This window comes from Trichechus manatus, unplaced genomic scaffold (assembly GCF_000243295.1).
Source record: "Trichechus manatus latirostris isolate Lorelei unplaced genomic scaffold, TriManLat1.0 scaffold00030, whole genome shotgun sequence".
Lineage (NCBI taxonomy): Eukaryota > Metazoa > Chordata > Mammalia > Sirenia > Trichechidae > Trichechus > Trichechus manatus.
The window spans coordinates 12,578,061-12,601,961 of record NW_004443966.1 but is presented as its reverse complement, the minus strand read 5'-3'; the positions used below and the strand labels follow the sequence as shown (position 1 = coordinate 12,601,961).

General features: G+C 48.9%; 1 protein-coding gene across 1 annotated transcript in view; it reads right to left on the bottom strand.

Annotated features, from left to right (window-relative positions):
* SMAD3 (SMAD family member 3) overlaps positions 1 to 23,371 on the bottom strand; it is a 141,356-nt gene extending 117,985 nt beyond the window's left edge. The window contains exon 1 of the mRNA XM_004374687.1: positions 22,954 to 23,371. Within this exon, the coding sequence (XP_004374744.1) occupies positions 22,954 to 23,159 (206 nt within the window). The 5' untranslated portion in view covers positions 23,160 to 23,371. The remainder of the gene's footprint in view (positions 1 to 22,953) is intronic.
* Positions 23,372 to 23,901: the final 530 nt, after the last annotated feature.

The following is a 23,901-nucleotide window of genomic DNA, read 5'->3' as shown; positions in this document are numbered from 1 at the left end:
CCCCCCCCCGCAAAGCTACATTTGCAAGAGAAAAGCTGCACGCTGTGCTCACGCTGAGGACTGGGTGGGAAGGCTTTCTCTGGGGCCCCCTGGGGGCTCTGCAGTCAGAGTGTTGAGGGCCTCGGAAAAGGCCCCTGGCTTCTGGGCCCACTGCGCTCTCTCCCTCTGGAGAAAGGTAGCCCTGCCAAAGGCGCGACCTCGGTCCCGTCCACTTCACGTGTCCCAACGCTGACGGACTCCAGGTGTGAGCTGCTTCCCCTATTACCCCAGAGCAGCTGCTGCTGTTCTAAGGGGGAGTCTGAAATAGCCTTCCTAGCAGCACTGAACTAAAAGCGGTGTGGAAGAGAAGAAAAACGCCACCCGCGCTTCCTTCGCTACTGCCCCCACCACGTGCGCCCTGGCTAGCTCTGCTGCTTTGTCAGTTTGTCTCGCCTTACTTGTCTTGACCGCATCCCTCTCTCAGCCCCTCTCTTCCACGTTTTTTCCCAGACGGATGCAGCCTTACTCTCCACCCAGTGTTCCTACAGTGGGCTTCCCACAGCCCACCTTGCTTCCTCCAACCCAACAAGTAAAGCCAAGAAAAAAGTATCATCCACCAAGTCCATCAGGAGAGGCCACCTCCACTTATACCATGCCAGCTGTCACTGAGTCACCTCCAGCTCATGGAGACTCCACGTGTGTCAGAGTAGAACTGTGATCCATAGGGTTTTCAATGGCTGATGTGTCAGAGGCCCCTCTGAGCAGACTCAAATCTCCAACCTTTTGGTTAGCAGCTGAGTGCGTTAACCTTTTACGCCACACAGGGACTCCACTTGGGCATCAGCTAAACCTAGCGTGCATCCATCCTCCAATCCACAATCTTCGAGGAGAATTACCTGCGGTTTTGGGGCTCCAGGGCAGTTCTGACTTCCAGAGCCAAGGCCTACAAAATAGGCAAATGGGGAACAGAGGGAACAAACCCCAGATGAGAACTACACACAGCAGGAGGCTCTTCCAGGGATAAACGTGATAATGGACGATAAAACTAATAAATTCATACCCACGCCCTCGCGCTCAACGTTGCTGTTATTATTCTAGTAAACTGGAGTAATCACAACTGAGCTGACGAATCAGCTGGGCCAGAGTAATTTCTAAGAAGTCTGATTTAAACCATGGCTTCCAAAGGACTTGGCTTGCTCTGCCCGGTTTAGGCAGGGCTGGCATAATAGCAAAACAATTTCGAAGGACACAGACCATAAGCACAAAATTAAAAAGCAAAGTAAAAAGTGGGGGAGATGTTTACTGGAAACTTAAGTTCTGCTGCCCAGAAAACAGAGGTCTTTTTTAAACACACACATAATGCCTCCACCACCCACCTTAAGAAGTACGTTCTTTGCTCTATATATGGCTTTCTTATCTGCCCCTGATTACGCCCAGCTCGTGACCATGAAACCCAGAATAATTACCCACAGAGAAATGACAGCCTTGGCCGCTGCCCGGGCCTGACAAAGCCAGTCCTCTGCACAGCACAAACATGAGTTTTCCAATGCACAGATCATCACTCCCATCCATACCTGAAAGGTAGCCACCGTGGGAGCGTGCCAGGTGGCCACTGGAACCAAGAACAACCATATTACGTGGCATCTGGGGGTCCAGAAAGAAAAGACCATCCAACTGAAACTATGCATGAAATTGAGGCAGGCAGATGGTAATCATCAATGCAGGGATCTGGCAAAGACCACCCCCTCCCTTGCAGGAAAAGAAAAAAGCTGCAGGAAAATTTACTCTGGAAAGCAGTGGATTTTGACGTGGAGCAATGACATAAAAAGTTATTTCTGCTGGTAATGGGATGCCCCCTCCAGGGGCTGCTTCCCAGGGACAAACGACTTCCTGTTAGAGGGAGAAGACACACAATGATGGACCGTGGGCCTGGTGTGTCTCCCTGTCGCTAGCTCAGGTCCGCATTCCTTCCTGCATTGGTTCTTCCTTCCTCCTGACCCCCCAAGTACTCACTGGGTGAACAAGGCACAAACCACCTTCACCATGATCACCTCATACTTCCCTACACAAACCCCCAGGAGGACTGTAAGCTCTTTGGGGGCGGGGGCCGTAATTTCCATTGCTCTAAGTACCTTGCTCAGCTTCGTAAATGTCTGTTGACTGACGGATTCCTCATTTACCTGGAAAACTGCAACCTACCCTTGGCATACATGCCTACACCTGCATCCCAGCCCTTGTCATTTGAAAAGTTCTTCCCATCCCTTCTGTGAAATCCTTCCGGGCTGATCAGAACTGACACATTTCCTTCACTCCTACAGCTCAGTTCACACCCTCAAGTATTCACTTTTGCATTGGTGTTGTGTGCCGTCAAGTCGATTCCAACTCATAGTGACCCTGAAAGACAGGGCAGAACTGCCCCATGAGATTTCCTAGGCTATAATCGTTACAGGAGCAGATTGTCAGGTCTTTTCTCCCACAGAGGCCACTGGTGGGTTCGAACCTTCGACCTTTCGGTTAGCAGCCAAGCGCTTAACCCTTGTGCCATGAGGGCTCCTTCACTTTTACATCCCTACTATGGAGATATGCCCACCCTCCCTCCACCGGACTGGGATACTCACGCTTTTCCGCCCTTTCCCAGTTTGGTCTTTTCCATCAAGATGTGAATCGGGACAGCTGTGCCCCATCAGATTCCTCAGTGTATAGGGATCAATTCCCTGCAGGATACCAAGAACCAGTGAGGACAATCAGGAGCATTTAGATGCTACAGCTGAAGAAGTGGCAAGATACTTTCAACTGAAGGCAGGAGCACTTTCACCGAAGCACAGGGACCAGCCAGGGCCGGATTAACCAGTAAGCGAGGTACGCATGGGCTTAACTGCGTTTGAAAAACAGGTGAAATTGTGCACTACAGATCAGTAAGTAAGCACAAGTAAGCCCGTGTGTACCCTGCTTATTGGGTAATCCATCCCTGGGACCAGCAGAAACTCCTGCACCCTTTCACAGCCCCTAGAATCCACCAGGGCAGTGCTAAGGATCTGACACAAAGTTCTGCCCGCCTTGCCTGAGGCCTCTTGGTTTCATGCAAAAAAGTGTGGATGTGTGTAACGGCCTGTGTAATCCACTCCTGCTCCACCCCTCCCTCAGAACTCTAGTTTCCGGAGCAGGAATAACCAACTACAGATGGTTTCATTACTTCAAAGATGCTAAAAAACCACTGACCCAGAGATAGGAGAGAAGTGGAGTCGCAAACCTCAGGGCAATTGCTGTTCACCAACGACAGGTGTGATTACCAAGTCAATACACTGCCAGAGTCTAGAACTGCTTTACTTCTGTGTGTGTGTTTCTGTTTTGTCTTAAACCAACCACTATCACTTTGCACCCAGAAAAGATGCCTGTGACGCTGAACCGCAGCTTTACGTAAGCATCTATGGCTAGGACTCTACAGCAGGACCTACAGCTGTGATTCTCCAGCATGGCTTCACGCTAGAGCTGCCTGGGGAGCTTTAAAACTACTGATTCCCTGGGCCCCACCTGTAAAAATTCTGAATTAATTGGTCTGAGGTATGGCATGGGCATCGGAATTTTTATAAGCGGCCAAGGCTGAGAACCTTCTACGGTGACCCTGACAACCAAATGTGAATTATTAGGACGTAGGAGTACAGCTACCACAGCTTATCTTGAACCCCAAACCTCTTTCCACCCTGTCCTCAACTGCAGAACCCAATTTCTAGCCCCCAGAGTAACCATACAGTGATTCTGAGACTATCCAAATGAGTAACAGAATCATTTCTTTGAATGCAAGCACAGGAAGTAGAATTTCTGAGGTGGAAGAAACTTTAAAGTCCTGCTGGGCCAATCCCTTTGGTTTATAGAGGAGGAAACAAGGGGCCAGGGAGCAGAGTGACTCATCCAAGGTCACAAAGCTGGTTCACAATGAACCAGGCCAAAAAGTCAGGTCTTCTGCCTCTCATTCTCTCTCCTCCAGACCACAGAAGAGCCCCTTACGGTCACAGACTTCCCACAAAAGCAGTGTCAAAGGAACGGTCAGTCATGTGCATAAATGTATGCTTTCAGAAGGTCCCTGGATGGCGCAAACTTTTTGCACTCGACTACTAAAGATCGGTGGTTTTAACCCACCCAGCAGCACCACGGAAGAAAGGCCTGGCGATCTGCTTCATAGAGATTACAGCCATTGAAAACCCTACGGAACAGTTCTACTCTGTAACACATGGAGTTAACATGACTCGGAATCGACTTTATGGCAGTTTGGTTTTTATGCTTTCAGATGTTATCCTCTAGTCGCTTCATCTCTGAACGTCTTGGTCTCCTCGCTGGCCTTTAAGCAACAGGGGCCAAAGATGGTGCTTCTCTTTAAAAGATTCCTGAACACGCTGGTCAAATCGCAATCCTCAGAGAATATACCTGTTGGCAGGCTGACGTTCATGGAAACAGCCATTAGCAAATCAAGTCTAACTCAGTTTTGAAAGAGCACTCTGTGAGCGGCCGGTCTGAGAGACTGAGAGCCGGCTGTGGATTCTGGTTTCCTGGGGTTAAGAGAGAGCTGATTGTTGGTTTCAAAATCTCTAACCAACCTGTGAACACGTTTCTCTTCCTTCTCGTATTTTTATGGCAACACAGTTGGAACACAGCTGGTGCCTGGAAGCACAGGAAGCTTGTGCTATGGGCCAAATGCAAATTCCTCTTTGCCTGCACACTGATTTCCCCAGCCTGGGAATAGCCTGTGAGATCCGTGAGGGCAGGGCTATGTCTGTTTTAATCACTAGTGCATTTGCAGCTCCTACACCACAGGACCTGGTGGCACCATCACCACCAATAACCACCAAACAAAAAACCAAACCAGTTGCCATCGAGTCAAATTTGACTCATGGTGACCCCATGTGTGTCACAGTAGAACTATGCTCCACAGGGTTTTCAATGGCTGATTTTTCGGAAGCAGATCACTAGGCCTTTCTTCCAAGGTGCTTCTGGGTAGACTCGAACCCCCAACCTTTCAGTTAGCAGCTAAGTGCATTAACCATCTGCACCACGCAGAGACTCCTTCTTACCACCACCTGAGGATACTGAGCACATGCTGGATGAATTCAATGATGACTACAATGGAATTAAATAAGGTCACAGAAGAACAGGCCACCTCTGAGGGTGGAGCACCAGAAGAAAACTGAGATTTGTCCAACAGGAAAATATGTGTATCAAGAAATTGGCAAAAGGCAAAAAGCTACGAGGGCGGGGGCAGAAAAATACCATGAAATATTAGAGCTGATATAGAACTTTGAGATTTTTTTCTTCAAGTCTGTCATGTTGTCGATGGGCAGACTGATAGCCAGAGAACCAAAAACCAAAAACCCACTGCCATCAAGTCAGTTCCAACTCACAGCGACCCCACAGGGTTTCCAAGGCTGTAAATCTCTAAGGAAGCAGACTGCCATATCTTTCTCCTGTGGATCGCCGGGTGGTTTTGAACCGACAACCTTTCGGCTAGCAGTCGACTGCTTTAACCACTGTGCCAGCAGTTGATTTTCCCAAAGTCATAAAGCCACTATCTGCCTCAGTCTCACTGGAGAAGCAGGACACTAAGATCATGGCCCCTTCATGTATCCATTTTGTTTGTTTATCTACTGGTTCAACACATTGTTGAGCTTCGTGGCTCTAATGATGAGGACGGTCAAGGCCACGTTAGGTTGAGGGAGGAGGAATAGAAAGGAACGGCACAAGTTCGGTCTCAGATGCGGAATTTGAGGTGTCGCTGGGATGCCCAGGTATTGATGTCCAGAGAACAGCTGGAGCTGGGCGGGGGAAGTCACCCCACAGTGGTCATAAATGAAACCCAGGGAGAGGAGAAGTGTGAACTGTAATTTTGACTCAGCCCAGCTAGACAGAATGGCATCCAGCACATGCTTCGGTTTACTCATCACTGAGTGAAGGCAGATAGACAAAAAATTAAAATTAAAAACACAGTGGTCGAAAGGAGACATTCACAAAGCTCCTGGGATCAAAGTCCCTTTGTGAGTGCTGTTATTTAGTCCTCCTAATGGAAACCACTTCCCACACGAGCCCCAGCAAGGCAACCGTGCAGCCCACAAGAGAGAGAGAAATATGACCACACTTCCCGCTTATAAACAGGCAATGGTAAACATCTGAGACCACTGGTCCACAGCCGTGGTTAAACAAAGGGCTGGGGCACCCAGGAATGGCTGCCAGGGCCCCTACCTCCCCACATGCTGGCTCTCCCTCCACGAATGGTAAACTTGGGCCATGAGCTTCAGAACTGAAGTTGATCAAATAGAACCAGCCTCACCCTGGACAACTTAGTTGGGTTTCACGCCCAGGCTCACCTGGACACTGCTCATGGGAACTCAAGACCTCCCAAGGGAAGTAGCTGCTCTGGTTCCAGGCCCAGCACTCTCTGTGCTGGACCATATGAAGACAGCAGGGAACAACGGCACGTGTTTACTGACGCGCACAATTCTCTCCCGCTCAGTGATGGTGGTGGACTGTTTTTTTTAAAACAATCAAAGCATAAACTGCAACTCTTTCAACCACGCAGACGAAAACAGGCAAACCTCAAACAAACATCTTTAATTAGCTCTGAGATGTCCCCTGGGGTCCCAAGTACCCTAGCTCCAAGATCAATAGCAAAATAAAGCAAGAGGCCTTGGGACAGGCCCCGTTTTCTCTGAACTGGAATGAAAAAGCGTTTGCAGACCTGAAGTCAGTTATTAGCTCACTGTGACAGCAAGACTCCAGGGTATTCCGTGTCTGCAGAAAGTTCCATCAGAAAAAAAAAAAAAAAATTATACATCAGCCAGTACTTTGTTTTTAACCACTAAACATTTATAGAATTCTTATTTCTTCATCTGCATGCTTTCAGAGAAAGTTTCCAGCAGATTCAAAGCAAGCAAGACATTAAACATGCAATGATATTGCATATGGTTTTGAAGCTAGAATACCACAAGAATCTTTAGAAAATTTCCCCTAGAGGGATGAGACTCTTAGCTCTGTACCCTGCCCCCCTCTATACTCAACGGCAAGTTTCTGTCATCTTTCTGTCAACAGGAAAACAAGACTGGTGGAGGGGTGGAGACAGAAATCTGAGACGACCTGGCCTGGGTCACAAAATGCATCATCCGGAGCATGGTACTGAGAGGCCTGAGGGTCCCCTCTGGGAGACTCACTTCCATTTGTCTCCCTGAGCCCAAATTTAACTCCTCTTCCAAAGCTGCTCCATGGCCGTCTGCTACACTCTGCCCCTTTAGATGCTCCAAACACAGTTACATAACTGTTTCTCCACCTAGCCTGTAAGCTCCATGAGGGTAGGAACTGGTCTCTGAATGCTGTACCATCATATCCTCAGAAGTTAGCAAGATATAAAGTTAAGTGGTCAGAAGTCTCAATCAGAGAAGAAGGAAGAAGGAAAACAGCAACCAACAAGGATATATTAAAATTTACCAAGTGTCTAGCATTGTACTAAATACCATAACAAGTCAAAGAAATAGCCTGGGTCCTTGACCTCAAGAAGTTTATTATAATCAGCTGACTGCATGTGACACACCATTGGCTCATGAGATACCCAGAGGCATCTGGGAAAGGTTTTCTTCCTGGATTAAGAGACCTCCAAGGAAAAACAGCCCTTTTTAGTCCCCGGATGCAACTGTGTGAAGAGGGTATTACCTGGAGCAGCTGTGGTCATCTCTGGACCATGAGGGGCCACCCTGGAGACAAAATTCAGCAGGCTGAAGATGGCAGGGCTCCTGAGTCCCTGCTGATTCCTGAAACCCTGCTTCCAGACTTCTTAGGGGAGATAATACACCCCCATACAACTTAAACTTCTGGTTTTCAGGTTACTTGCAGCCCAAAGCATCCTGATACACTGAGTCTGGCCCTGGACACAGAATGTGGGATGGATCAGAAAAGGAAGGGACCAACTAGCTGACTGAGTAATCCAGGCATGAGAACTGAGGGCCTTAGCTATGGAGGACAGGGTGGCAATGGTGAGGAGAGCTGGAATTTGAGAGACACAAAAGCAGATTCCAGCCTTACCCACAAGACGGCCCAGTCATCCCCATGAAGCCTGGGGCTCAATTCCCACGATGACTACTCGATGAACTGGAACAGAAATAATTAGTACCCCCTGTCCACACTTAGCCACACACATGCCTACATGTGTCTCTGGGGTAAGAAAGGGGAAATGCATCTTGTTTTATTTATAAAACACGGCAGAGCACAAAAGGCTGGTGACCGGAGCACCGCAGAATCAGCTGAAGTTCTCCAGCTGAAGTTCTCCAGGAGGATGCCAAGTTTGGTTTGAATTTACATTTCACTTTTCTCAGCCTGTAACCGTTCCTCTTTGTCACTCCAGCTGCTCTCCTCAGAGGTCAACAGACAGGGCCTCACCCACAGCAGCGTTTGGTTGGAGAGTTTAGAGAATCCAAGCCCTTCTCCAGAATTCCAATAAATTATCTGGGGCAAGAGAAGAAGGCTCAGACGCTGCACAAACAAATCCTGAGAGCATTCAGCTGAGTGAAACAATGCAAAGACTCTACCTGTTCTCTGCAGAATTCAGTTGGCAGAGGGGGTTATTTGGGGCCGTGTGATCCACAGCGGCCCTGGCACATTCCATTCATTTACCACAACCAGAGAGAAAGAAAAGGCATGCTTGCTGTTATTTCTAATCCCTTCTTCAATGCCTTCCAAAATTCTTCAGCAGAAAGGATTATCCACTGAACTCTCAGCAGCTCCTAGCCAGCAGTATATTTGAGGCTTCAGTTAAAATGGAGCAGGGAGCAGGAGAGATCAGCTCAGAGGAGTTGTTGCTCCTGGCCATTAAGAGTCATCCAAGTTGCACTGGGCCTAGTAGATCATGGTGGCATCTCCTGGGCTTCAAAGGGACATGGCCTAATGAGAGTGCAGAGATTTTAGAGCCAGGTAAATGCCCCATCACACCCCCAATGCCACGCCCACCCCTCCTACACACAACCATCTCCACCTCCCACCTCTCCCCTTCCCTTCAGAGTGGCCATCAGCATAGCTCAATGTTCCCTAATTCCCAATCCAGTTAACTAACCTCTAGTGCCTATTTTGGAGTCCCTGGGTGGTGCAAAGGATTAATGCACTCAGCTGCTAACTGAAAGGCTGGCAGTTTGAGTCCACCCAGAGACACCTCAGAAGAAAGGCCTGGAGATCTACTTCCAAAAACTCAGTCACTGAAAACCCTTTGGAGCACAGTTTTACTCTGACACACGTGAGGTCGACATCTGGAATCAACTCTACAGCAACTATTAGTGCTAACTTTACAATGTTAGATTATCTCTAAGTTCCCACCCAGTTTTAAAATATTAGGCTGCCAACTTGCTGCATGACCATAGGCAAGTCTTCACTTAGAATGGCAGTAACTAATTTAGGCTGTCCCTTACACTTGAGCAATGGCATGTAAACGGGCTGATCCAATCCTCCCCGTTACCTTGGGAGGTAGACAGGTCAGGTATCATGACCATTGGCGTAGAGAGGCAGGGCGATTTAGGGTAACCGTACACCCAGGTTTGCCTGCACAGTCCAGGTCTATCTCTACTGTCCAGGCTTAATTATTAGTAGCACTGGCCCTTTTCACTCTCTGAAGTGTCCTGGTTTGTACGATAAATTACACAGTCACTCTAAATCAGAGAAGGGGCAGAAATGCAAGGCAAATTCAGCTCCACCTCCTATATGAGACCTCACCCAACTTGCCAAAGCAATCTGAGTCTTGTTTTTCTCACTTACAAACTAAGGATAATAATGCCAATTTCACAGATTTTCTCATGAGGCTGAGAATGGTAGCCCTTTCATGGGGGGAAGTAGGGCAGAGCGTAGAGAACTGGGATCAAGCAGAGACCTGCCACTGCCTCTCAATGCTTCAGCCTTCTTCTCTATAAACACGGATAACCCACCCCTCTCAGAGTACTCTAGAAAGGTAAGGTAAGTAAGCAAATTGCCCACTCTGGTGTCTGGTTCGGTCATGCAAATGAGCAATGTGCTTAGCTGCTAAATGGAAGGTTGCCAGCCCCTCTAGAGATGCCTCAGAAAAAAGGCCTGGCAATCCACTCCCAAAAATTCAGCCATTGAAAACCTTATGGAGCCCAGTTCTACTCTGACACACATGGGGCCACCGTGAGTCAGAGTCGACGCGACGGCAACTGGAAGTGGTGGTGTGGTGCCTGGCACGCAGTCGGCACTCAGCCCACGCGGCAGGTACCAGGACCACCCCTCGTGAGGGGGCTGTGGTGACCTGCCAGAGGTCAACACTGCTGACTTAACCAGTTCTGACTTCAGCTCATCCAAGCTCCTGGGATGCGGCATCAACAGCACACGGAGGTTCTCCTGAAGCAAAAAGCTTGAGCTCATACTCCCGTGAATTTTGTGTATTATGACTTCCTATAAGGTCTCTGTGAAAATCCAGCTGTGACTCTGGAAGCCTTAACTCCATCTCTGCCGGAAAAGGCTTTTAGCCATACTGCAGAGTTGAGTTTCATAAAGAAATAGCAGGCGACGTTGCATAATATTTTACAGTTTGCAAAGTGCTCATCTACATAAACAGCTTCAATAATCCTTCTGAGGGAGGTATTACTTTTCCCACTTTACTGATGAGGAAAAGCAGGCTCAAAGAAGTGACTTGGCCACGGTCACAAAAGAAGTAAGTAGGAGAAGAGGGATGCGAACCCAGGTCTCTAGAATGTAAACCCAGGTTCTTCACTGCAGTATGCTGCCCCTTCATCTCACCATTGGCATTAGGTCTTTATCAGTGTTTTCAAACATGCTCTATAACCAGCCCATGAACAGAAAACTTGATCTTTTAAAAATCTATAAACCTAAATTAACAACAGCAAAGAAACTGACTCCAAACAGAGAAGATAAATGGTACCCAATCTCTAAATGTCAATATGGTTTGCGTTTGATTTTAGTGATAAAATAAATGAACAAGACTGATTTAAATAAACTACTTTACTCGCTTCTTAAGGAATATGATCTGTTTTTAGCACACCTATATCATTCTACAGAGCCCCTAGATGGTGTAAACGGTTAACACACTTGACTGCTAACTGAAAGGCTGGAGATTCAACTCCATCAAGGGGCGCCTTCGAAAAATCAGCCATCGGAAACCTTCCAGAGCACAGCTCTACTCTGACATACATGGGGCACAATCAGGTGAAGGTGACTTGATGGTAACTGGTTACGTCATTCCAGGAGAGTCTGTAGTGGAGAATTTCGGTATTTTCCCTAATTGCAGTGTGGTCTGGAATTGGAAAGCTTGGCCTAGATAATATCAATAAAAAAATAAAAGACACTGACCAAAAATATTCCATGTAAAGGCTGAGAGAGGTGCCGAGATCTGACCTTGAGAGATGCTGAGATTGACCTTGAGGCCTCCGCTCCGGGAGACAGGTATCTCCGTGGAGCCCAGCAGCACTCCGCTGCATTTTCCAAGGGACCCATGTCAAGAGGCTGACATGACTCATTGGCTAATTACTGAACACTTGGGCTCCCAGAGCCCTCCTGGCTGGACAAGGCATCTTCTCTCCTGACAGCGAACAAAACACCATTTTCAGCCTCGTCCAGACATAGTCTAAAGCTGTCCACATGGTGGTGTACAGGATCATGGCTCTGACTTGGATAACTCCGGCAGAAAAACTGCCGCTACTGGCTGTGGGCGGAGGGAAGGAAATGAACTACGAACGGAAGGATGTCTTTAGCGACGCCACTCCCTACTTAAAAACCTGCTGGACACCTTCAGAGCAAGGTCCAGGGCCCTTGGCAACTTCCGTCTCCAGCTCCTCCACCCTTCCACACTCTGGCTACCCTGAACTGCCTTCCCAGACACCATGCCCGTCCATACAATGTCTGGCCTGTCCTCCATGCAGCCCCCCAGCCCACTCCTACCCACCTTTCAAGGTCTCACTCAAGCATCACCTCCTCTGTGAGGCCCTCTGACTCTCCAGAAAGAACGCTGCTCTTCCTCTGGGTTCCCAAACAACACTTTGTTTGACCTCTACTAGAATTTCCTCCCACGAGCCCATGGTAACTGTGGTTCTTAGTGTCCCTTTTTGCCTCCAAGCAGTTCAGAGACAGGATTTCATCTTTATATCCCTGGTGGTAGTGTTCTTGTTGTGTGCCATCAAATCAATTCAGACTCAGATCAACCCTCTATGAGAGAGCGGAATTAGCCCATAGGGTTTTCTAGGTTGTAATCTTTACAGGAGCAGATTGCCAGGCCTTTTCTCTTGCAGAGTTGCTAGTGGGTTCGAACCACCAACCTTCCAGTTAGCAGCCAAGTGCTTTAACCATCGTGCCACCAGGGCTCCTATATCCCTGATTCAAACCAAACCAAACCTGATTCCAACTCATTATAACCCCATATGGTTTCCAAGGCTGTAAATCTCTACAGAAGCAGACTGCCACATCTTTCTCCTGCAGAGCCGCTGGTGGTTTCGAACCACCAACCTTTCAGGTTAGCAGTCAGTCGTTTAACCACTGTGCCACCAGCGCTCCCTATATCCCTGATACCCAGCACAAAATCAGTGCCCAGTAAATCTGTCCAACAAGTAAATGCACTAGTCAGTGGTCCAGCTCTCTGCTCCATTTTTTGGATGGGCAGCTGGAATATCTATCACCTTCTCCCTGATCTGCACTTAATCCATTCTGACTGGGTTCAGGAAGACAAAAGTCAATTCCTGTGGAAGTCCCCACGATCCTAACCATATAATGGTGCCACCTGGGCTGGGCCTCACTTGTGGCCACACACCTGAGAGAAGTTGCTAAGAAGAGGCCTTTCCCTAACATTGGTGGGTCCCGTCCAAGAGTACATATTAAGGCCCACATATCATATGTCATACTTAAAAGACAGAAATCAAGGTAGCTAACTGTTTAAACAGAGTGTGTTCTATCCTCCTACCTTGACATATAGACCTTAAAGTAACTGAGAAGGCCAGGTTTCAATTTACATTTCTCTGACCCCTTGGTTTCCCACTGGAATGTGGAGGCCCAGGGAGAACGTGCCCTGGGTCTCAGCTGATGCCCCCACCAACCCACACTGCGAGGGGTCTCATGCATGCCCATGTGGCATGCCTATGTGGCATGCCCAGGCCACAAGTCTGAGCTCCATCAGATTCCCCCTGCTCCCCTGCACCCTCTGCTCAGCCTTTGGGCCCAGCGGGGCACACACTGTTGGTGTGGTCTGCCCTTACGTAGATGGACCCAGGCCCACACAGGTCTTAGAAGCAGGCTTGAAATCCCTGGGGCAGGAAATCACAAGGTTGGGTTCCCAGTGTGGTCTGGAAGGAAGGAGGTACAGGCTCTAGATGGCCTGTTTACTGGCCCCATGGACTCCTTGTCCCATGAGAAGGAGCACAACCAGAAGGCCGGCCAAAGCAGGGCCCTCTAAGTGTGGGCCCCTTTTGCCCGTGTCTAGGGACAGTAAGGGGTACCACCACCCACGTCCAATTCACTTCAGAGCCATGGGTTTCTGGAGCTGACCGTGTTCGCTGACAGCCAAACCGCCTGGGAAGGTGGTACTTCAGGGAGAGCTGGAACTGCCTTCCAGCGGGGCCTCAAAACAACACCAGCAGCAATAAACATCATGCACTTCCACACACAGACCGTAGGGCTATTGGTGACAAGCGTGTGAGTCACAGCATTTCTTCTTCAGGATCTTACCCATCCCCCGGCCCAGGAGCACTGATTCATCAAAGTTTGTTTTCAATACTATTATTTTTAGTCAGCCAAACAATTTAAAAAATGACGACAGAGAAGGTGAGGGGGGAGGGCAGTACCACCTACAAACATGTATTGTTTCTCTTTCAATAGGCTGCCCAGCTCTAAATCAACAAGTGGCATTGTGAGCCCCTGGTGACTCTGCTGGAAACAGAGCCCTTTACTACATAAACTGAGGTTCTCCAAACAGAGAGTTCTGAAAGCGAGGGACGGGGGTCCTACTGGGATCATCTGACACTATCAGTCCGATCCCCCCCCCCCCGAAAGGACAAATGAGTGCTTACTAAGCACCTATTACGTGCTGGAGCCCTGGTGGCACGGTGGTAGAGAGCTGGCTGCTAACCAAAAGGTCGGCAGTTCGAATCTACCAGCAGCTCCTCAGAAACCCTATGGGGCAGTAGTGCTCTGTCCTACAGGGTTGCTATAAGCCAGAATCGACTCAATGGCAACAGGTTTGGTTTATTATGTGCTATGAGCTACAAGTATCCGCCAAGTGCTTGATCTATCTTATCTCACTTACGTTGATTTATATGAGGTAGGTGGCCCCATCCTCATTTTACAGATGAGCAAGCTGGGGCTCACTAAGCTGAAGCAAATGTACCTGAAGTTGTCACATAGCTAGTGACAAGCACACTCGAACCCAGGTCTGTTGGACTCTAGGACCTTTTCCTTCTGTCCACTTTACTGTGCTCTTCCCCCGTCCTTCGCTCCCCGGGGGAAGATTCTGAGAACCTGTTTGGGCAGAGATAAACGGCTACACATAAACTTTAAGGGGGAGCAGAACAAACTCCAAGTCACCCAGCCTCCCACACTCACAGAGAAATAAGACACACCTGAGTCTGAATTCAGTGGGGGCGTGAAGGAGCGTTTACAGCGGGGAAGACTTAAAGCAGAAGGAAAAACCCAACTTCCAACATCAGCGCCTGCTTTCAGCCACTTGTAACTACTCAAAAAGTGCTTTCTGGACCCATTACTCCACATTTGGGCTTAACCCAGAGGTGATTTTTTAAGGAAAAAATGCCTTTTGGCATTTTTGAGCTGTGACAGCGTAGAAACAGACCTTTAAAAAACACACACCCAAAAAGCATTACTATTTTCAAAAGTCCAGTTTAAAAAAAAAAAAATGGTGACACCTCAGAGCTACAACTTGGCTTGGCAGTTTGTGACATAATATGTAGCAGCAAAAGCCACCAGATTTGTAACTCGGTAGGTTTCAAAAGCAAACACAGTGTTTCTTAAACAATAGTCTTACACTCTCTGCAAAGCATTCAGGAGAAAAAGCTGCCAGATGTTAGCAGAGAGCCATGTGATAGAGAAAAAGTACTATTTTGGGGCAAACTAACTTTACATTTCCTAGCTGGGGTTTAAACTTGTAGCCTCCAGGCTGCCTAACAAAAGGCTCATGCTTACGCAATCAAGCGTAGCCTTTCTTTATATAGATGCTCGAAAATAAATAAAGGAAGCTTCCTGGGTAAACTCTGACATATGAGCAAACATTTTCCACAGGTATCCTCTATAATGCCTACCTCTTATACGTAACCATTTTTAGATTTTTGTGGTCATTAGTTTAAGTAAACTTCCTGCTCTGAGAAGAGCCAAAAATAGCAACAAAAGAAGAAAAATTGCTCACTGCATCTCAAGACACAAAGCCTCCACATCTTTATCCTAGTGCTCAGTTATTTTTATATTCTTTTGTAGTTAAATTTCACTGATTTTGCCTCACAGGGTCAAAGGGAGGCAAGGGGGAGGAAAGGGGAAAAGAACTAAGATTAAAGACTGAATTATCGGTGTATGACTTTCATTTATATAAATTAATTGGCACTGGGCTGACAGGGTCTTAGGACATTAATGATTACAAAAAGATGCATGCAAAAGAAGCTCTAAAATGTTGGCATGAGAAGCACTTTAGAGTTAGAAAGGCCCTCAGGTAGAGCTTATCTAATCCATTTGCCAGTTGAGAACACGAAGCTCAGAGAGGTTATGCAACTTGCCCCAGGTCACACAGCTAATCAGAAACAGAGCTAGATCTAAAACCTGTCCAGGTCTGCTGACTCCTGCCTCCAAAATAAGCCCCAAAACCTTGTTTGTTACTAACTTTTCTCTGACAGTATTTATGAAGAGAAATGGCCTGGTAAGCAAACTTTAGCCTAGTCCAGAATTGGCAAACTTCTTAATTAATAGCCTTCTACAGTGTTTTCATTTTAAACTGAGCCTCTCTGTCAAAACATTCTGCAGCAGTGTGCCACTGCTGCAGGCTACGGCTTATAGCAGGGGCCTCAGATAATCAACAGTAGATACTGTGACTTGTGCTATGTTGTTGTTGTTAGGTGCCGCTGAGTCGACTCTAACTCAAGAGCGACCCTATAGGACAGAGTAGAACTGCCCCATCGGGTTTCCAAGGCTGTAATCTTTACAAAAGCAGACTGCCACATCTTTCTCCCACGGAGTGGCTGGTGGGTTCTAACCGCTGACCTTTCAATTAGCAGCTGAGCACTTAACCAATGCACTACCAGGGCTCCTTACCTTTGCTATAGATTTGTTATTTCTACAAGTGTTAATTAACTCAAACAAAGAATCATGTTACACACACATGTAAATGTTATCTTTGTCAGAAGTCAATAAACTGCAGAGCTTGGGGAATTTGGTTTCTAGCACCAAGAAAGCAGTACTTACAAATCAGCTAAAGAGTGAACACAGACGCCATTATTTACAACTCCAAAGCACCCAAGTCTAACAAGCCAGCAGACTAGAAGCTACAGAAGGGCAGGGACTGTATCTTATTCACTAGTTCATCCCTGTTGCCTAGCCCAGGGCTTGGCACCTGGTAGGTGCATTGAAGGAAAGCAGAAAATGAATCGGATGAATTCTCTTCGGATCGTCTTTGTTAGAAACCTTGGAATAGAATAAAATTGGAAACAGAACTTCTGGGGAATGAGGTTGGTACGACAACTTTCAGCTGTTTCTAGGAATCATTGTGCTTGGGAGGCAGAGGGGCGGCTGAAAGTTCTAGGGCCTAGGGATCTGTCAATGGTTAATAGAAGATTCTCAGTCCTCCACAGCAGGGAGCTAGCCCCATCCAACCCTGCACCAGCCACTCTCCTGCTAAAGGCTGGTAACCCACCCTTCCACACGCCCTGCCGGCTGCCTTCAAGGGCACCCTTTTTTAGGCAGCTCTCTTCTCAGCCACTCAACACTGTCAGATGCGGATTGGGGATGGGGTAGGTTGATTTTTTATTTTTTTAAATAGGGCAGTACATCAAAGGAGACAAGGACAAAAGTTAATTGGGACTATCCATAAGCCTTGCAGATTGAGAAAGCTGCATTCCAACCTTAGACAATTTCATTGCACTTACTGGGGGGAAGGGAGATGAAAAGGGTGGGAGAATAAGGTAACGGGAAAATAAAAACTGATTTCAATTTAAAGCACGCCCTGCTTGGTCCTATTTATTTCAAAGAGGAGCTCCTGCAAAACAATGGCTTACTGTGCATCAAATGGCATTAAATCCTCCTAAAAAATTAACAAGTGAAAATCAATGGTCGCTCAGTCCATTAAATCTTGTTAATTTTATTTCCATTATAATAATACAGCAATCACAAGTTTACATTATTAAACCGATATTTATTTTTTAAAAACTCTTTTTAATTGGATTCCTGATGTGATAAGCTTGAAACAAATTCTCTCGACTTCATCAACCTCTTGCGTTTCTCATCAGAACCAAATGACTACTGTATTCATTGACTTTTTTTATTATTAACATTGTTATTGAAAACTTTATGTCCTTGCACAGACTTTTTAAAAATATTACTAAAAGCTCTCAGGTCCGTTCTGAAACTCCCGCTTCCAGGACTTATCTTCAGCAAGTGTTAACCAGAGAAATGAGAAGTTAGGTGTGATATTCTGAATTTCAGGTTTGCGGTACTATAAATTGCTTCTCACTTCAAAGAGAGAATACTTTAGAGTAGAATTATATACTGCACACAGGTCACTAGCCCTGCCGTGCGAGTTGTAAGAAACATTTTTATGGCCAAGCTGAGTTTAGTAAAAGGCATAAGATAAAGACATCCTCATTCCTGTAGGCAGCTATCACCACGTACCAAAAAGTTCCCGTGACCATTCTGTCATCCACGAACTTCCTTCAGATTATAACTCCTGTCCCCACTTTGGTTTTCCACCTCATATGGACCCCGTCCTCTCCCCACCTCCTCCCACAGAACTAACTGTCCATCTACCATGTTCCTGGGCACTGTGTCTCTCCCTGGGCTGCGCCTCATGCTCTGTGTTTGTGCAAGTCTGTCTCCCATTCTTCCCAGGGAGCCCCTTGAGTGCAGGCACCTATCTTGGCCATCGTAGGTGTTGTTGTCAGCTGCTGCTGAGTTGGCCCCCGACCCATGGCAATGCCACAGACAACGGGATCAGACCACTGTGATCCATAGAGTTTTCACTGGCTGATTTTTGGAAGCTGATTGCTAGACCTTTCTTCCTAGTCTGTCTTAGTCTGGAAGCTCCACTGAGACCTATTCAGGCTCAGAGCAACATACAAACCTCCACTGACAGAAGAGCGGTGGCTGAGCTTGAAGTGCATCGGCTGGGATTTGAACCCAGGTCTCCTGTGTGGAAGGCAAGAATTCTACCACTGAACCACTACTGCCCTCTGGTCTTTAGAGTAGGTGCTCGATCAACAACTGAATAATTCCACAATGAATCAATAATACAGAGGGCTAAACATAACACACCTGTCAAGCTAGTTCATAAAACACTCGCACAGGCTTTATCTCATCCCAAATTTACAGGCGGAGACATGAAGGCTCTGGGTCATTACACGGCCTCCCAAACCCATCCAGGTAATAAGATGGCAGATCCAGGACCTGAATTCTGTGCTTTTTTTCCCAGAAAAAACAGACGGCTGTCATTATTTTATTTTCTAACACAGTTACTTCTACACTATTTTAAAGGCACACCATAGTTTCCTCCCTCGCCCCTCCCCCTCAAAAAAGCCACACCACACTAAATCCCACATTTCTTCTTATGGCTGGGAATAAAAAATAAACAGCAGTTAGGCACTTGAATAATGCCCTATTAATGTTTCCCTGAGTGGCACAAACGGTTAAGCACTCCACTACTAGCTGAAAGATTGGCGGTTCAAAGCCACCCCCGAGGTGCCTCGGAAAACAGGCCTAGTGATCTGTCTTCAAAATGTCACAGCCTTGAAATCCCTATGGAGCAGTTCTGCTCTGGACACATGAGATCACCATGTGGCAGAATCTACTTGATGGCAACTACCAAAAGCAACAATGCTTCCCTTACTGGAAAATAAGTTCCTCACAAACAGGGACCATCCAAATTTATCTCCGCATCCCTCTCCCAGTGCCTGGAATAGTAACTCACACATGGGAGGGGTCTAACAAATATCACTGATTGAACAAACTCAATTCCACAACATGAACTGTTATACCATTATCATCTGCACGATGAAGCAGCCCAAACATTCAACTTTGGGGTACAAGCAGCAAATGTTCCTTGAGTTCATATGTCAAAGGAGCGCCAGGTGCCTCCTAGGTTCCACCACAGCTCTGAGCCAGCCCTGGAATCAGCTACCACTGCCCTGCAAGAGGGTGTGTGGTGCTCTCAGGGTCAAGGTTAACCAGCAACAAGAGGATGGACCACTTCCATGGCAGCCAGAAGTGGGCTTGCTTCAGATGTCTAGAATATCACTCTGAGCAGCAGCTGAAAGAGGTGGGAAACAGGAGATGCTGAGATCTAAAGGGCACTGAAAAGGCCCCTCTGTGGCCTTGGTAATAGGTCTGTCCCTAGAAGTCGGAGAAAGGAGTGTGAAAGATAAGGATCTCTTTCCTTTCTCCTTAGAGGCCTAGCAAAGTCCAGGGAGACAACAGGGGGCGACTATACTAAAGAAGCAGAAACACAGAAGGGAAGGAGATGCCATGTATCATGCCTGGTGTTTGGTTCAATTCTCCCGTTTCCTCTGGACTTGATGCAGACACAAGAAAGCCCAAATTCCCTTCCAAACAAGTAAGGCCTTAAATTTGGTCCAGCTACCAACAACTAGGCCAAAACCTGGATCCCACCGATGGGATCAGAAAAGTAACTGTAAGTGTGCTGGGCTCCTTATTACTGACATAATGTGCATACACCTTCTGTACCTCTCAGTGGCAAACACTACAACTCCATTCTTATAAACTGGCAGCAAAGATACCTGCAGCTTTACTCAGGTACTCAAGCAGGTGAGGAGTGAGATGCTGTTATAAAACTCTAAGTTCTGGACTTCCAGCTAGACCTGGGAGTATGCAGATAGCCCCTTGGTTGTATCAAAATCAAGCTCTGGCCACTTCCTTGGCACTGATCTCTTTTGTTTTCTTGATATCAGTAAGTTTGTATCACTCCAGCTCCTCTGATAATTGTAACAGGTTAGAGCTGGTATAACAGCAAAGCAAGCATGTGGCCTGGAAGTCCCTAGTATAAAGCTCTAATTACCAAAAGTCACTGTTGCTGCTCATGATTATGTATTAGCCAAAACACCCTTGTCATCATCTCCTTAGATGGAAGGCTCCTTAAACCCCAGGCTCCAGATTTTGCAAAGTGTCTGCAAGCACCCAGTGTTCTCACCACAGCGAGAGGACTCGGGGAAACATCTATCTACTTTCCAAAGCTCTACTTCTGAAAAAGCAGTGAGAGAGGAGGCAATTAGACAAGCAACGCCACAATCTAAGGGGCTTAGCCGATACATGCGTGATATGAGGCCAGCTAGACACCTAACCAAGATGTGGCCTTTAGTTTTCTGCCCACGGCCAAAACAGCAGCAGCTGTTGCCAAGGGAAACAAGGTGACCCAGAGGCATGGGTACAAAATCCGGGGATGGAAATCCATTTTGTCTGGATCCACCCAAGCAACTGTGTTTCACTAACTGGGAAAAGATGAAAAAAATCCACCTTAGCATTAAGTCCCTGCCAGGCAGGTAGAAGATGCCCCAGTCTAACAGAGTTCTAAGAAGGCCAGGGAGAAGGCTAGCTTAAACTCTCAGAAACATCCAAAGCATTCACACCCGTTGAGCTTACAGAGGATTCTGGAATCGGAAAAGGCAGGCCATACATAGCTATGCCGCCGTAGAGGGCAAGCTCCCACCAAGGCAAGGGAAAGCAAGGCTTCTCCAAGCTGTCATCAGCCGCAAGATTCAATAAGAAGAATAATCTTACCAAACAAACATCCACAACCCCCACCCAGCTAACAGTGCTTTAAGCATTCAGCAAAGAATTTATCCAGAACCTTCCAAGTACACAGCAGCATGGGGTAACAGAAAGAGCACCGGGTTTGGTGAGAATTCCATGCCCACTATGTCAAGCCTTTTCACCTCTCTCCTCAAAAGTTTTCTCAGCTTAAAAAATAAAATAATCTTAAGCACAACTGCCTTGTCTATTTTCCAGGGGTTGGCTGGCTGCTTGCTTGCTTTGTTTTTTTGAGGACTTCATAAAACCATATGAAAGTACTTTGTAAACTGTAAAACACTTTCTACAGCTATAATTACTATAACTGATCCCATTTCTCTGCTTCAACTCATGAGTAGGTGTCCTCAGGGCAACCCGGACAGGTAAGGAGAAGACAGGTTTTGCAGACCCCTCCTCAGATAGGAAAAGTAAGACACCCTCCTCCCAACCACAGGAATAAAGAAGAATTCAGAACCGGAGCTGGGAGCAGAACCAGGTCTCTGACCAACCCATACCGCCACCTCCTCTGAAGTCAGTTCTGGCTCCCAATCACACACCCAGCACACACTTCCCAGACAGCACACCGCCTTCCCTCCCCCTTTATTGACTGGATCCACCCAGTTTTTAAAAAAATTATTATTTTTTAAGTCAGCGCTCCCACCATATGTGGCATTTATTTCCAGAGGAGGCCTGCCCTGGGCTCCCGGGGACAGATGTTGCTTTGTGCCTGCCTGCCACGGCTGCAGCCCTTGCACAGCTGCCCCAAGCAGGTGGCCAAGGATGGAGTCCACCCCTGGCCTAGGAGCAAGGATGACAATCCCTCTGGGGCTCTGGTCCTGGGACCCTCAATTCGTTCCTCTGCAGCCTGGGGCTCCCCAGAACACCCCACTAACCCTACACACACACACTCCCCTGGCCCTTGCTCAGAATCAAACTTCAAAGGGGACTGGGAGGGAGAGACAGGAGGCCAAGCTGCCGCCCCCACCCCAGTTCCCAGCCAGGCGCAGCCAAACTAAGCGAGGGCCCCCGGGGAGTGGAGAGAAGTCACTGACCCCTTCTATCAGCCATCTGTGAGCTCCCGCCCGACACAGCGAGCGCGATCCGGAGAATAAAGGAGGTCCAGACAGATGGCAAAGCGCTTTGGGAAGGAGGGCTCTGCAGGAATGCGAGGGCCTATGCGAGGCCCACTTCGGGGTGCGTTTTGTTATCTAGCCGGCTCTCTTCTGCATCGACCTGCAATCTCTTGGACTAAAAGGAAGGCAAAATCGGTGCGGGAGCGGGGGCAGCAGAAAGACCCTACTGTCCGCCACTTGTCTCTCCCTTTTGGAAGTCAGAACAGTGCACTGCAACTAAAAAGTGCGTGCGTGCGGAGGGGGCGTGAGACTGGCACAACCGAGTCTAAAAATACTCGATAAAAATGCTAATCCCGAAGGCAAACAGTGAAAGAAGAAGGAATCTGTCAATCACGACTCCCGCTCCTCACCCACAGCCCCAGCTGTACGGACTGCATTCCTGCTGAGGAGGAAAGCAGAGGGGGGACAGGGCTGAAGAAAAGAAAGGGAGACCCACCACCACCTCCACGAGCGCGGGCCGCCGGGGCGGGAGGCGGCGGCAGAGGAGGGGCTCCGGCCCGCGGAGCCGAACAAAGCGGGCCTCAACTTCCAGCCCGCAGCGCCTCGGGGTGGGGATGGCCAATTCCAGCGGCACCCCTCTTTCCGGGAGGTGCGGAGTGAGCGTGGAGTCTGGAAGCTAGAGTGCCGCGTGGAAGCCCCAGGCGCTGAATCCTTGCAAAGCCAGAGAGCGTTTTGTTTGGGGTCCCCTCACCCGCTTCCTACCGGCGCCCTAGCCCCCCCTTACACACACACACACACACACACACACACACACACACACACACACACACAAACACACACACACTCCCTCTCCAAAAGCACCGGGCCGGCCCTGCGCGTCAGGGGGCTGGGCCCGACGCGCCCCCCGGATCCCCCGGGCCCCCACCTGGGGATGGTGATGCACTTGGTGTTGACGTTCTGCGTGGTGATGGCCTTCTCCAGCTCGTCCAGCTGCCCCGTCTTCTTGAGCTTCTTGACCAAGCTCTTGACCGCCTTCTCGCACCACTTCTCCTCCTGCCCGTTCTGCTCGCCCTTCTTCCAGCCCAGCAGGCGCTTCACGATCGGGGGGGTGAAGGGCAGGATGGACGACATGGCTGGGGGGTGGGACGCGTGGGCGGCGAGGGGCGCCCCCGGCGGGGCTGGGCGCGGCGGGACGCCGGGGGCGCAGAGGGGAGCTCTGCCGGGGCCGGCCGCGGCCGCCAAACTTCGCCTCAACTCACGGCGAACTTTCCCGTGCGCCGGGCCGAGCCGCGGCGCTGCAGCCTGCGGAGCTCGGCGCGCGGCCCTGCACCCCGAGCGGCTCCCACGGCGGGGAGAAGGGCGGCGGGAGAGGCGGCCGGACGACAGCGGCGCCGGCTCGGGCAGGCCCCGAACGCGGGGCAGAGGCAGCGGCCGGGAAACTCGGACTGGCAGAAAAAAGTTTGGGTTTCCGCACGGGGTAGCAGTTAGGGTGCCGCCTCCGGGAAGGAAAGTCCAACCCCCGAGCAAACTTTGCTCTCCTCGCTCGCTTTGATGCGCAGATCCCTCCGCCTCTGCGGCCTCGCCTCCCCGCTTCCCTCCTCCTCCCTACTCGCTCGCGCGCTCGCTGGGCCGCCCGGTGCTTGCGCCGCGCTCCGGCTCCCGCCCGTTCCCAGTCTCTGTTTCATGCAAATCCGCGTGCAGCCTCTTTTCCAAACGCTGTCACCGCCCCCTCGCCGCTGGGGCTCCCCGCCTCCTCCTCCGCGCACCACCGCCTCCTCCCCGGGAGCCCTGCCCGCCCCCGGCTCCGGAGAGGGCGCCCGGCCTGCCCCCACCCCGCGCCTAGCGCGCCCACGTGGGCGACCCAGGACTGCGA